Below are 13,661 nucleotides of genomic sequence, written 5' to 3'. Positions count from 1 at the left end.
GCACCACAGTGGGAGAGACCCAGACCTCCCGGAGCCAGCAGGGGGTTACCCTGGCTCTTCCAAGCCCACCAGGAAGACTCGTAAACCGGACCGGGAGATCTATCAGCCGGGGGGCCGGAGGAGCACCACCAGCACCCAGGGGAAGGAGGCGGAAGCGGGAAGAGAGACGAAGAAACCAGCCCCTACCCCTGGGTCTGGGTCTGTTAGACAGGAGGCTGTAGCCAGGAGAGAGCCAGCCCCTACCCCTGGGTCTGGGTCTGTTAGACAGGAGGCTGTAGCCAGGAGAGAGCCAGCCCCACAAAGAGAGACTGGAGGAGAGAGAGGGGGAGGGAAAGAGAGAGAGGAGAAGGGACGAGAGGAGAAGGGCAGAAGGCAGGGGAGGAGAGAGACTGGCAAAGCAGCAGCAGTCTCAGTCCCTGGAGTGGAGAACCTGACTGGGAAGATGAAGAAACTCAGTGTGACTGCCCCAGCTGGGAGTGAGGAGGAGGAGAAGAGAGGAGGAGGAGAGAAAGGAGAGGGCCAGGAAGTAGACAGGAGGAAGAAGGCTAGCAGTGAGGGAGGAGGAGCAGCAAATGAAGGAGGTGAGAAGAAGAGCGAGAGGGGAAACCGCAGGAACAGAGGAGGAGGAGGGGGGGAGAAGGAGGGCAATCAGAATTCCAGGAGAAGAGGAAGAGGGGAAGGAGGAGTGGGGAAGGGTGAGCGAAGGATGACTGAGAAAGAGAGAAATAGGAGAGAGTTGGAGGGGGACAAAGAGAGGGAAGCGAACCGTCCTGCAGATAGACAGCCAGCAAAAGGAAGAGAGAATCAGAGGGAAAGAGAGACACCGAGGGATAGAGAGACGGAGAGGGACAACCAGAGAGGGAACAACAGACCCCGAGACGTAGACAGAGAGAGGGATGGAGAGATGGAGAGAAACAGAGAGAGGCCAGTGGAGGTGAGCGAGCGGTGCAGAGCCGACACTAACCCTGACAACAACAACAATAACCACCCATCATCGTCCTCTAAACGTTACTCCAAGTCAGACATCAGAAGACCCAGGAACCGCACCTACAGCACCAGCTCTGCCAGCAGTGGCACCAGTCTGGACGGACCTGGACAGGGACAGGGAGGGGGGCTGGGGGAGGACGGGGCCCGACGAGACCGCCTGGGGCGCAGGGAGCGAGAAGGAGGGGAGGGAGGAAGAGGTCAGTTCCAGAACAGGAGGAGAAACACTAGAGACTCCTCTACTGACTCACTGGAGGAGAGCAAGATGGGAGACTGGATGGATGAGAGGAGGAGGAGAAGGAGGAGAGACGGAGCAGAGGAGGACTGGAGCCCAGAGATGAGAAAGAGGGAGGAGGAGAGCAGAGGGACAGAAGGGGGGCACAGAGGAGGAGGAGGAGGGAGAGGAGGACTCCTGAGAGTGTCTCATAGTGACAGACAGTCAGGCTTCTCCCAGGCTACCTCAGGCCCCGGCGAGGACCCCCAGGGGCGACGCAGACAGGGCACTGGACCTTGCGGCAGGGGGAGGGGCATCCTCATCCTCCCCGCCCACACCGACCTCTCCCAATCGTCGGCGGAGCCCGGGCTGAGGCTCCTGTTTGGTGGGATCCGTGGAGGAAGAGAGGCGGGGCTAGGGAGAGGAGGAGGAAGGGGCGGAGGAACAAGGCGTCTCTGGGACCCGAACAACCCCGACCAGAAACCCGCCCTCGGGCTCTCCCAGCATGCATCGCTCCAGCAGCAGCAGCCCATGTACCTGCAGACAGGTGTTGGTTACGGAGCGCTGCACTTCCTGGATACAGATGACGAGGCTGCAGGGAGTCCCCCAGTCCACCAGGGGGAGCACTTCCACCTCCAGCAGCAGGCTGCAGCCATGGCCCAGGCCTTCTATAAGTACCAGAACTCTGACAACCCTTACCCTTACAACGCCAACCCTAACCCTAACCCCAACACACGCTACCCCTACCCTTACCACACTATGCCCACCGGCCCCTACCAGATCCCCCCCTCCAACGACATGTACCCGGGTCAGTTCTACGGGGGGTACAGGGGCCAGGGGTACCCGGCTGGACCCGAGGCTGCAGCACCAGCAGGTGGATCCGGAGCAGGTCTAACCCTTGAGGAGGCGGAGCAGCATGCCAGAGGAGAGCTGGGGAGACTGCTGAGAGCTGCAGACAGCCAGGAGTTACAGCTCACTAACCTGTTGTCTAGAGACAGTCTCAGTGCTGACGGACTGGATCGCATGGCTCAGCTCAGGTAAGATAGAGGGAGGGATGAGAGGAGAGGAAGTGACCTGCTAATGGCGGGGCGGGGGGGGTAGAAGAAATGTGAAAAATGCAACCTGCTGTTTAAAAAAGCTTTCTTTATCTTGTCCCCCCCCCCCAGAGCTGACCTATTGACCCTGTACGAGCGGGTGATCCTAACAGACATAGAGTTCAGTGACAGTCAGAACCTGGACCAGGCTCTATGGAAGAATGTGTTCTACCAGGTTATAGAGCGCTTCAGACAGCTCCTCAAAGACCCCAGCGGAGACTCAGCCCCGCACATCACCACCATGCTGCTGACGCTGCTGGACGAGGTACACACACTGAACACGCATCATGTACACACACAGGCATCAATCGGCCGTTACCCAAAACACGTGTGTAAATATTGGACTGTAAATTGTGCCTTCCTCTATTATACTTCTGCTGAAATGTTTCTTCTGTTCTACTGAGACATTTACTTTATGTTGCTATTCTCATCTTTCATTATTTCTTATTGTTGTTGCATTGTCCAGAAGGAAGCTGCAAGGAAGCATTTAGTTGGACGGTGTATACCATGTGTGTCCCGTACATACATTTACATTTACATTTTAGTCATTTAGCAGACGCTCTTATCCAGAGCCACTTACAGTTAGTGAGTGCATACATTATATATTTTTTTCATACTGCCCCCCCGTGGGAATCGAACCCACAACCCTGGTGTTGCAAACATCCCCTGCCGGCCATTCCCTCCCCTACCCTGGACGACGCTGGGCCAATTGTGCGCCTCCCCATGGGTCTCCCGGTCACGGCCGGCTACGACAGAGCCTGGATTCGAACAAGGATCTCTAGTGGCACAGCTAGCACTGCGATGCAGTGCCTTAGACCACTGCGCCACTCGGGAGGCGCAGTGGTCTAAGGATGAATAAAACTTAGCTTGAAACACGTACAGACAGACAAACACCACGTATAGACGAACACTGATTGTGTAAACAGCACTGTACTGCAAATAGTGTTGGTGACAGTATGCAAGACTAAAATTATTCAGGGGACTAAAATTATTCAGGGAACTAAACTTTTCTATCATGCTGTGTTTGTTTCCCAGGGGGCAGTATTCTTTGATGCACTGCTGCAGAAGCTTCAGATGGTGTTTCAGTTTAAACTGGAGGACTACATGGACAGCATGGCCATCAGACCACGACCACTACGCAAAACGGTAACCATTGTGTGTGTGTGTGTGTGTGTGTGTGTGTGTGTGTGTGTGTGTGTGTGTGTATTTAACCATGTTTAATGTGTGTTGGTCCAGGTGAAGTATGCTCTGATCAGTGCCCAGCGGTGTTTGATCTGTCAGGGGGACATCGCCCGTTACCGGGAGCAGGCCAGCGACTCGGCTAACTACGGCAAGGCCCGCAGGTACGTAGCACGTCACCATGGCTATTGGCTACCACAAAACGCATAATTGTCTGACATTTCATACATATCCATTCATGTGTGTTCCTGCCCGTTGACACATCACAATGGAGAAAACTGTGGCTTTTGTTCTCAGGTCTCTCTTGCAAAATATATTTTTCTCAGGGAGACTATTCCCTGACTAGTAAATGTAGCTTATACCACAGCATTGTTGAATACTCATTTCTGATTGGCTAGAAGGGCATTCTAGAATGTACATTAAAACCAGATAATGGGAGAGTTGGGAAAAAATCGTGACAGTTGGAAAAGATATCGGGACACCTTGCAATCATGACACAATAAGCGCCTACACATGCAGACCATACTTGCTACAAAGTTACAGAAAGCTAAACCAACAACCACACAAGCTGAAATTGGATACTTTGTAAACGCAGGTCCAACGAGGAAAAATGTAGCTAGCTAGCATTTATTTGTTTCTGCAGTGACATATTTTTTGGGAGCATCTGATGACCTAACGTGGTGAGTGATGAACATTAATTTCTCTTGTACGTACTGTTGCAGTCATGACGCAAGTGGCGCTATGCGGTCAAATCCGCCCACGTTTCTAGTTTGACTAGCTGTTTTCAGCAACTGGTATTTTTGAATTTGGTTGTCATATCGACAGGTTTGCTAGCAACAAACTATTTAGCTCGCTTCTAGCCTAGTGTTTGATATGCAATTTGATCTCCTCGTAATGAACAGTGTTGTGTCCTGACAAGAAGGCAAACTTTTCTAGGTATGCCAGGCAAAATCGGGCATCATCAACTCATTGTTATGGATGTATCCAATGAATGTCAACAGAAAACAGCTTAAACAAAAGCAAATGCAGCTACTTTGCTGTTATTTTGTCTGCAGAGGTCGTGTCTGTGTTTGACGTAGCTAGTTTGCTAGCTAGTTAGCTAGCAAGCAAGAGACAAGAACGTTGCCAGCGTGCGGAACATATAGAACGAACAACTGGGTCACGTCCAAATCACAGACACCAGCAAAGCACCCCCACACCATAACACCTCCTCCTCCATGCTTTACGGTGGGAAATACACGTTCATCCGTTCACCCACACCGCGTCTCACAAAGACACAGCGGTTGGAACCAAAAATCTCAAATTTGGAGTCCAGACCAAAGGACAAATTTCCACCGGTCTAATGTCCATTGCTCATGTTTCTTGGCCCAAGCAGGTCTCTTCTTATTATTGGTGTCCTTTAGTAGTGGTTTCTTTGCAGCAATTCGAACATGAAGGCCTGATTCACACAGTCTCCTCTGAACAGTTGATGTTGAGATGTGTCTGTTACTTGAACTCTGTGAAGCATTTGTTTGGGCTGTAATTTCTGAGGCTGGTAACTCTAATGAACTTACCTTCTGCAGCAGAGGTAACTCTGGGTCTTCCATTCCCGTGGTTTTTGCGACTGCACTTGAAGAAAAGTTCTGGAAATGTTCCATATTGACTGACCTTCATGTCTTAAAGTAATGATGGACTGTCGTTTCTCTTTGCTTATTTTAGCTGTTCTTGCCAAAATATGGACTTGGTCTTTTACCAAATAGGGCTATCTTCTGTATACCCCCCTACCTTGTCACAACACAACTGATTGGCTCAAATGCACTAAGAATGAAATAAATTCCACAAATTAACTTTTAAGAAGGCACACCTGTTAATTGAAATGCATTCAAGGTGACTACCTCATGAAGCTGGTTGAGAGAATACCAAGAGTGTGCAAAGCTGTCATCGAGGCAAAGGGTGGCTATTTGAAGAATCTCAAATATAAAATAAAGTTTGATTTGTTTAACACTTTTTGGTTACTACATGATTCCATATGTGTTATTTCATAGTTTGTCTATGAAATAACACATATGTGGTGTCTCTTTTGTGTAAAGTCATCTTCTCTTCTCCCTTTTCCCTCCTCCCTCCCTTCTCCCTCTTCCTCCCTCTCCCTCTTCCCTCCTCTTCCTCCTCCTGTCTAGTTGGTACCTGAAGGCCCAGCAGATTGCTCCTAAGAACGGACGACCCTACAACCAGCTAGCCCTGCTGGCTGTCTACACGGTGAGAGGATGTGTTATCTTCCACAGTAGGGGACACTATTGCCAAGATAAGACAAGACAAATATTTGCTGTGTTGTGTTGATGTAATGCTGTGTGATGTATGTATTGCTGACCTCTCCCCAAAAATAATTTACAGTGGCTTGCGAAAGTATTCACCCCCCTTGGCATTTTTCCTATTTTGTTGCCTTACACCCTGGAATTAAAATGGATTTTTGGGGGTTTTGTATCATTTGATTTACACAACATGCCTACCACTTTGAAGATGCAAAATAGTTTTTATTGTGAAATAAACAAGAAATAAGACAAAAAAAACTATTCACCCCTACCCCCAAAGTCAATACTTTGTAGAGCTACCTTTTGCAGTAATTACAGCTGCAAGTCTCTTGGGGTATTTCTCTATAAGCTTGGCACATCTAGCCACTGGGATTTTTTGCCATTCTTCAAGGCAAAACTGCTCCAGCTCCTTGAAGTTGGATGGGTTCCACTGGTGTACAGCAATCTTTAAGTCATACCACAGATTCTCAATTGGATTGACGTCTGGGCTTTGACTAGGCCATTCCAAGACATTTAAATGTTTCCCCTTAAACCACTTGAGTGTTGCTTTAGCACTATGCTTAGGGTCATTGTCCTGCTGGAAGGTGACCAGTTTCCCAGTCCCTGCCGATGGTGTTCTCGTGGTGATGAGAGGTGTTGGGTTTGCGCCAGACGTTTTCCTTGATGGCCAAAAAGCTCAATTTTAGTCTCATCTGACCAGAGTACCTTCTTCCATATGTTTGGAGAGTCGCCCACATGCCTTTTGGCGAACACCAAACGTGTTTGCTTATTTTTTTCTTTAAGCAATGGCTTTTTTCTGGCCACTCTTCCGTAAAGCCCAGCTCTGTGGAGTGTACGGCTTAAAGTGGTCCTATGGACAGATACTCTAATCTCCACTGTGGAGCTTTGCAACTCCTTCAGGGTTCTTTTATGGTCTCTTTGTTGCCTCTCTGATTAATGCCCTCCTTGCCTGGTCTGTGAGTTTTGGTGGGCGGCCCTCTCTTGGCAGGTTTGTTGTGGTGCCATATTCTTTCAATTTTTTTATAATGGATTTAATGGTGCTCTGTGGGATGTTCAAAGTTTCAGATATTTTTTTATAAACCAACCCTGATCTGTACTTCTCCACAACTTTATCCCTGACCTGTTTGGAGAGCTCCTTGGTCTTCATGGTGCCGCTTGCTTAGTGGTGTTGCAGACTCTGGGGTCTTTCAGAACAGGTGTATATATACTGAGATCATGTGACAGATAATGTGACACTTAGATTGCACACAGGTGGACATTATTTAACTAATTATGTGACTTCTGAAGGTAATTGGTTGCACCAGATCTTATTTAGGGGCTTCATAGCAAAGGGGGTGAATACATATGCACGCACCACTTTTCCGTTATTTATTTTTTTGAAACAAGTTATTTTTTTTCATTTCACTTTCACCAATTTGGACTGTTTTGTGTATGTCCATTACATGAAATCCAAAGAAAAATACATTTAAATTACAGGTTGTAATGCAACAAAATCGGAAAAATGCCAAGGGGGATGAATACTTTTGCAAGGCACTGTATATGAAAATGGTCAATAATGTATATAGTTAGTAAGATTTTGAGAGAAAAAACCGACAGACACAAGAAAGATCACTCATTTCTCTTCTCCTCTCTCTCTCTCTAGAAGAGGAAGTTGGATGCAGTGTATTACTACATGCGGAGCCTGGCTGTCTCCAACCCCATCCTCACTGCCAAGGAGAGCCTCATGAGTCTGTTTGAAGAAGCCAAACGCAAGGTCAGACACACACACGAAGGACACATATACACTTATATCTCAACCAACACTGCTTTCATGGACCAGCTAACTTATTCAAAGACTAAACACATCCAACACCAAGCCTTTCATCTCCTAGTTCTACCCCGTGCTTGTGTGTTCTGTATACATGACCTCTGACCCTTTGACCCAGGCGGAACAGATGGGGCGGAGGCAGGAGTCAGAAGGGGGGTCCAGGGGCCCGGGGGTCCGGGGGGGAGGAGGAGGACGGGGGGAGCAGGGGGCCAGAGTAGAGATCTGGGTTCGCCCTATCAGCCAGGCAGCGGCTCTCTCGTCACACCGCGGGGGCAACGAGTCCAGCAGAGACTCTGAACAGGACGGAGAGCTGGGCAACCTCAGCGCGAGTGATGTGAGTACGATACACATATACGTACGCACACTCACTCACTCTTCATGGCTTATATGCTTCTCTTCCGGTTCAGTTCGGGTTCTTTCATATTGGACGTTGTTAATACTCCTCTGTGTCTCTTTGTGTCTATCTCTGAGTGTGTGTCTGTGGGTGTGCACGTGTTCACTCATGCGCCAGAAGAAGTGTATTTCATGGCAGACACACACACACAGAAATGGCGGCACACATGACCTTGTATTCAGACACACCTCCCACACAGCACACAGAACAGGAACTATTCAACATCATACACCTCTCTCTCTCTCTCTCTCTCTCGCGCTCTCCTACCTCTCTCTCTCTCCTACTCTCTCTCCTACCTCTCTCTCTCTCTACCCCTCTCTCTCTCTCTCTCTATCTACATCTCTCTCTCTCTGTCTGTCTTTCTTTCTTTTTTTCCAGCTCATATTCCTCTCTTCCTCTCCTCCGCTGTTGCAAAAATACATAATATATATGCTGTCACTCTCTCTGTTAGATGTCTCTGGTCCTCAGACTGCCCTGTCCAAAGTGCACAGTCAGAGAAATACGCATATTCTCTCTCTCTCACACATACATACACACACACACACACACACACACACTAGAGATGTTTTCTCTCCCAGGAAGTGGTGGCTCTGTGACTCACCCTCCGTAGTGGACAGACAGGGTGCATCGTGGGCCGCGGCGCTCTCGTCATCACCGTCTCCATGGAGATACGCCTTCGTAAACACACACATCCACACACATACGCACACACACATACGCAGGCAGACACACAAACACACCCGCTCACACAGTCTTGTACAACTAACCTTGTGGGGACACACAATTCAGTCCCATTCAAAATACCATTTTCCCTAACCCTAACCTTAACCCAAAAACCTAAACTTAAACCTAAACCCCATAGAAATAGCATTTCTTGTTAGTTTACTATTCTTGTTCAATGGGCAGATTTCTGTACAATTTTCTTTACAATTCAGCCGTGCCGACGGGCTGACCGTGGCCATTGCCACGCCCAATGCCACACCTCCCTAAACCCTGGTATCTACAAGTTTGTCTTACTAGGGCTGCTCTCCCTCCCTCCCTCCCTCCCGTGTCAAACACATCGACCCCTACCCGCCTCCCGTACTGCACCTCTCTCCCATGTTGCGCAGGCTGCTCAGCAAGCCAGTTCCCAAGTTAAACAATGTGGGGTTTTTGTGTGTGTGTTTAAAAAATTATGTATTTTGACTATCCGGATATCCGCAATTTTGGGGGGGATATTATTCGAATAGTGAAATTATTTCAAATGCCCATCCCTAACAGACACACACACGCAGACACTCATCTACATGCACACACACGCACACACACACACACACACACACACACACACAAACAAACACACACACACACAGGCAGACACATATCCATGTGTCAAACCTGTTACTTAACAGACTTCCCCATGACTAAATCAATATTTAATGAGAAATATCCCTGTCCCTGTCCCTGTCCCTGTCCCTGTCTCTGTCCCTGTGTCAGTCTCTGTCCCTGTGTCAGTTTCTGTCTCTGTCCCTGTGTCAGTCTCTGTCTCTGTCCCTATCCCTGTGTCAGTCTCTGTCCCAGTCCCTGTCCCTGTGTCAGTCTCTGTCCCTGTCCCTGTCTCTGTCCCTGTGTCAGTCTCTGTCCCTGTGTCAGTTTCTGTCTCTGTCCCTGTGTCTGTCCTTGTCTCTGTCCCTGTGTCAGTCTCTGTCCCTGTCTCTGTCCCTGTGTCAGTCTCTGTCCCAGTCCCTGTGTCAGTCTCTGTCCCTGTCCCTGTGTCAGTCTCTGTCCCTGTCCCTGTGTCAGTCTCTGTCCCTGTCCCTGTGTCAGTCTCTGTCCCTGTCCCTGTCTCTGTCCCTGTCCCTGTCTCTGTCCCTGTGTCAGTCTCTGTCCCTGTCTCTGTCCCTGTGTCAGTCTCTGTCTCTGTCCCTGTCCCTGTCTCTGTCCCTGTCTCTGTCTCTGTGTCAGTCTCTGTCCCTGTCTCTGTCCCTGTGTCAGTCTCTGTCTCTGTCCCTGTCCCTGTGTCAGTCCCTGTCCCTGTCCCTGTCCCTGTCCCTGTCCCTGTCTCTGTCCCTGTCCCTGTCTCTGTGTCTCAGACTGTTTACCATAGTTTAATCTTCCTCTCATTTTCTTTTCATCTCTCCATTTACCTTTCTTGTTGTTTTCTGATGTAAGTTGGCCTATAGTCAGGTTAGTTGGCCTATAGTCAGGTTAGTTGGCCTATAGTCAGGTTAGTTGGCCTATAGTCAGGTTAGTTGGCCTATAGTCAGGTTAGTTGGCCTATAGTCAGGTTAGTTGGCCTATAGTCAGGTTCTGTCGCCCTCCTTCACCTACCTAGCTGTTGAAGGCAGTGTTATAACCAGTGTTATAACCAGTCCCCTTCACCTAGCTGTTATAACCAGTGTTATAACCAGTCCCCTTCACCTAGCTGTTATAACCAATGTTATAACCAGTCCCCTTCACCTAGCTGTTATAACCAGTGTTATAACCAGTCCCCTTCATCTAGCTGTTACGTAGCATAATTCAATGAAATAAGATGACAGGACAGACATGACTAATCAATGCTAGACCGACTATCTGACTCATCAGTGCACTGTTGCTCCTGTCTGTCTGCAGCTCAATAAGAGGTTCATACTCAGCTTCCTTCACGCTCATGGAAAACTCTTCACTAAAGTGGGGTGAGTTATTTTGGTGTGTGTAGTCGTGTATTAAATATGTAGACTTCATTTTGTAAAGCCTGTGTGGTTGTGTGTGTATGCTCTAACACACGTATTTTCTTACTAGCACTTATTATGCTGATAGCTGCTGTTTTAGTAGAAGGATTTTACTTCCAATCACTGTGATATGTGGTTGTCTTACCTACCTTAGTTGAAAGCACTGACTGTAAGTCTCTCTGGATAAGAGTGTCTGCTAAATGAGAAACATGTCCACTGTGTTGCAGCATGGAGTCGTTCCCGGCGGTGGGCAGTCGTGTTCTCCAGGAGTTCCGAGCACTGCTCCAACACAGCCCCTCCCCCCTGGGCAGCACGCGCATGTTACAGATCATCACTATCAACATGTTCACTATACACAACGCTCAAAGCAGAGGTAGCACACACACACACACAGAAATGTGACCTTGTGTAAAAGCATTGTGCAAAAACACTCAAGCCTATGATCTCTCTCTCTCTCTCTCTCTCTCTCTCTCTCTCTCTCTCTCTCCTCCCCCTTCTCTCTCCCTCTCCTCCCCCTTCTCGCTCTCTCCCTCTCCTCCCTCTCTCTCTCTCCCTCTCCTCCCCTTCCCTCTCTCCCTCTCCTCCCCTTCCCTCTCTCCCTCTCCTCCCCCTTCTCTCTCTCCCTCTCCTCTCCCTTCTCTCTCTCTCCCTCGCGCTCCCTCTCCTCCCCTTCTCTCTCTCCCTCTCCTCCCCCTTCTCTCTCTCTCCCTCTCCTCCCCCTTCTCTCTCTCTCCCTCTACTTCCCCTTCTCTCCATCTCTCTCTCTCCCTCTCTCCCTCTCCTCCCCCTTCTCTCTCCCTTCCTCTAGGAGGAGATGGTGAGGTGAGGTCTGTGTTACAGGAGCAGACTACAGCTCTGGGTCTGGCCATGTTCTCTCTGCTGGTCCAGCGCTGCACAGAGCTATTAAGAGATACACCTGCAGGTATGTCATTCACAGATGTGATATTTGTATACATTGTCTGGGACATTGTATGGTTGTGAAAAAGACTCTCACTGACACAGTTCATATGAGTGAAGAGTTGGGTACTCCGATGCACTCTAACACACTAACACAGAGTAAAGCTTACTACAAGCTCTACTGAGACGGAAGATTCGGAGCGTAGCAAAGTGTTGAGATGTCGTTATTCACCACAAAGGGGGCGGCTCCTTGTAATACGCTCCGGAATTCAATGTATTTTTGTACTACCTGAAAATTGAGACGTGCCGTATCATTCCTTCCTTCCTCAGCCGTGGGGGCAGTGTTGTCGCTTGGTTCCTTGATCTGATCTATAGGCTAAATTGGCTATTCATCATTTTGCATTGATTCGCCAAATATAATCTCAGCGACTGTTGAAACAGTAAACCAAACAACAAGAATCCACCCAAAAAGGTATTTTATTTAGAAGTAATAACTAGTGATTCCAAGCTATTGTGAAACGGTAGAACCTGCTGTAGCCAGCTAGCTAGCCATGGGCATGACTAAAACATGATGATGTTCTATTTTTAGCTGATATGGGAATTAATACACAAGCAGCATATCAAACTAGGATAATGTTTTAGGTTACACCGGCAAGTATAAAAATATTTGCCAGGGCATATTTTTTAAATTTGAAATGTGATTATTTCGCATAGAGATGTGGGAAGCTAAAAAGGCTAGCTAGCTTGCTATGTTTTTATCCAAGCTAAAGCCAGCTAGCTACTACTAGCAAGGGAAGGTGACTCTTCCTTGCTTTCACAAAATTAATTGACACTTTTTTTTTACTTTGCTATCGTGAATGGGAGTGAGACCAGTGAGGATATCATGTTACCAAAAGGTGTCCGCTGCTCCAAAAATCCAACTCTATCCACACTCGCACGTAGATCAACGGAGTGAAGCTTCTAGTGACCTTAATGGAGAGGTTTGCCAGACATATGATTTCTACCCCCTAGGAAGGCAGACAATGATTCTCTTTCTCTCTCTCTCCTATTTCTCTCTCTCCACTCTCTCTCTCTCTCCCTTTCTCCCTCTCTCAGAGTCCATCCCCGAGGAGGAGAGAGAACAGGGGGATGAGGAGGAGGAGGGGATGGTGAGAGTTTCTGCCTTCCCATTGGACCTGAGGGAGCTGCTGCCTAGTGTCAAGGTCTGGTCTGATTGGATGCTTGGACATCCCAACCAATGGAATCCTCCACCTTGTAGTATAGAGTGAGTATACAATCCAAACACAGGACGATCTCCTGTGGGGAGGTGTTACTGTCTCCTCTCTCTTCCTGTGGGGAGGTGTTACTGTCTCCTCTCTCTTCCTGTGGGGAGGTGTTACTGTCTCCTCTCTCTTCCTGTGGGGAGGTGTTACTGTCTCCTCTCTCTTCCTGTGGGGAGGTGTTACTGTCTCCTCTCTCTTCCTGTGGGGAGGTGTTACTGTCTCCTCTCTCTTCCTGTGGGGAGGTGTTACTGTCTCCCCTCTCTTCCTGTGGGGAGGTGTTACTGTCTCCTCTCTCTTCCTGTGGGGAGGTGTTACTGTCTCCTCTCTCTTCCTGTGGGGAGGTGTTACTGTCTCCCCTCTCTTCCTGTGGGGAGGTGTTACTGTCTCCTCTCTCTTCCTGTGGGGAGGTGTTACTGTCTCCTCTCTCTTCCTGTGGGGAGGTGTTACTGACTCCTCTCTCTTCCTGTGGTTGTAGCTCTGGTGTGTGGCGCAGCCTGGCTGACCTGTGTAATGCGTTGGCACGTGTTGACCACGGGGAGGCGCCGCTGTACAAGGCAGACGGGGACGGAGGGGAGGGGGATGAGGAGCTCCGCCTGCTGCTATTGGAGGAGGACAGGCTACTGGCCGGCTTCGTCCCGCTGCTCGCCGCCCCGCAGGAACCCTGCTACATAGACTGCACCAGGGATACCGTGAGTTTATACACCATACATACATTGCATACACACACGTATGCGTGCTCTCTCTCACTCGCTCTCTCTCTCTCTCTCTCTCTCTCTCTCTCTCTCTCTCTCTCTCTCTCTCTCTCTCTCTCTCTCTCTCTCTCTCTCTCTCGCTCGCTCGCTCGCTCGCTCG

The 13,661-nt window shown here is 49.0% G+C and overlaps 1 protein-coding gene across 1 annotated transcript in view; it reads left to right on the top strand.

Annotated features, from left to right (window-relative positions):
- LOC121541347 (telomerase-binding protein EST1A) overlaps window positions 1-13,661 on the top strand; it is a 45,127-nt gene that overhangs the window by 10,219 nt on the left and 21,247 nt on the right. The window contains exons 2-13 of the mRNA XM_045207940.1: window positions 1-2,235; window positions 2,365-2,557; window positions 3,328-3,438; window positions 3,529-3,635; window positions 5,628-5,706; window positions 7,402-7,512; window positions 7,685-7,900; window positions 10,553-10,614; window positions 10,878-11,023; window positions 11,459-11,572; window positions 12,643-12,811; window positions 13,285-13,498. The exon at window positions 1-2,235 is cut by the window's left edge and continues 535 nt beyond it. Coding sequence (XP_045063875.1) covers window positions 1-2,235; window positions 2,365-2,557; window positions 3,328-3,438; window positions 3,529-3,635; window positions 5,628-5,706; window positions 7,402-7,512; window positions 7,685-7,900; window positions 10,553-10,614; window positions 10,878-11,023; window positions 11,459-11,572; window positions 12,643-12,811; window positions 13,285-13,498 — 3,757 coding nt within the window. The remainder of the gene's footprint in view (window positions 2,236-2,364; window positions 2,558-3,327; window positions 3,439-3,528; window positions 3,636-5,627; window positions 5,707-7,401; window positions 7,513-7,684; window positions 7,901-10,552; window positions 10,615-10,877; window positions 11,024-11,458; window positions 11,573-12,642; window positions 12,812-13,284; window positions 13,499-13,661) is intronic.

Source organism: Coregonus clupeaformis, chromosome 27 (genome assembly GCF_020615455.1).
Source record: "Coregonus clupeaformis isolate EN_2021a chromosome 27, ASM2061545v1, whole genome shotgun sequence".
Lineage (NCBI taxonomy): Eukaryota > Metazoa > Chordata > Actinopteri > Salmoniformes > Salmonidae > Coregonus > Coregonus clupeaformis.
This window is presented reverse-complemented; position numbering and strand designations above follow the sequence as displayed.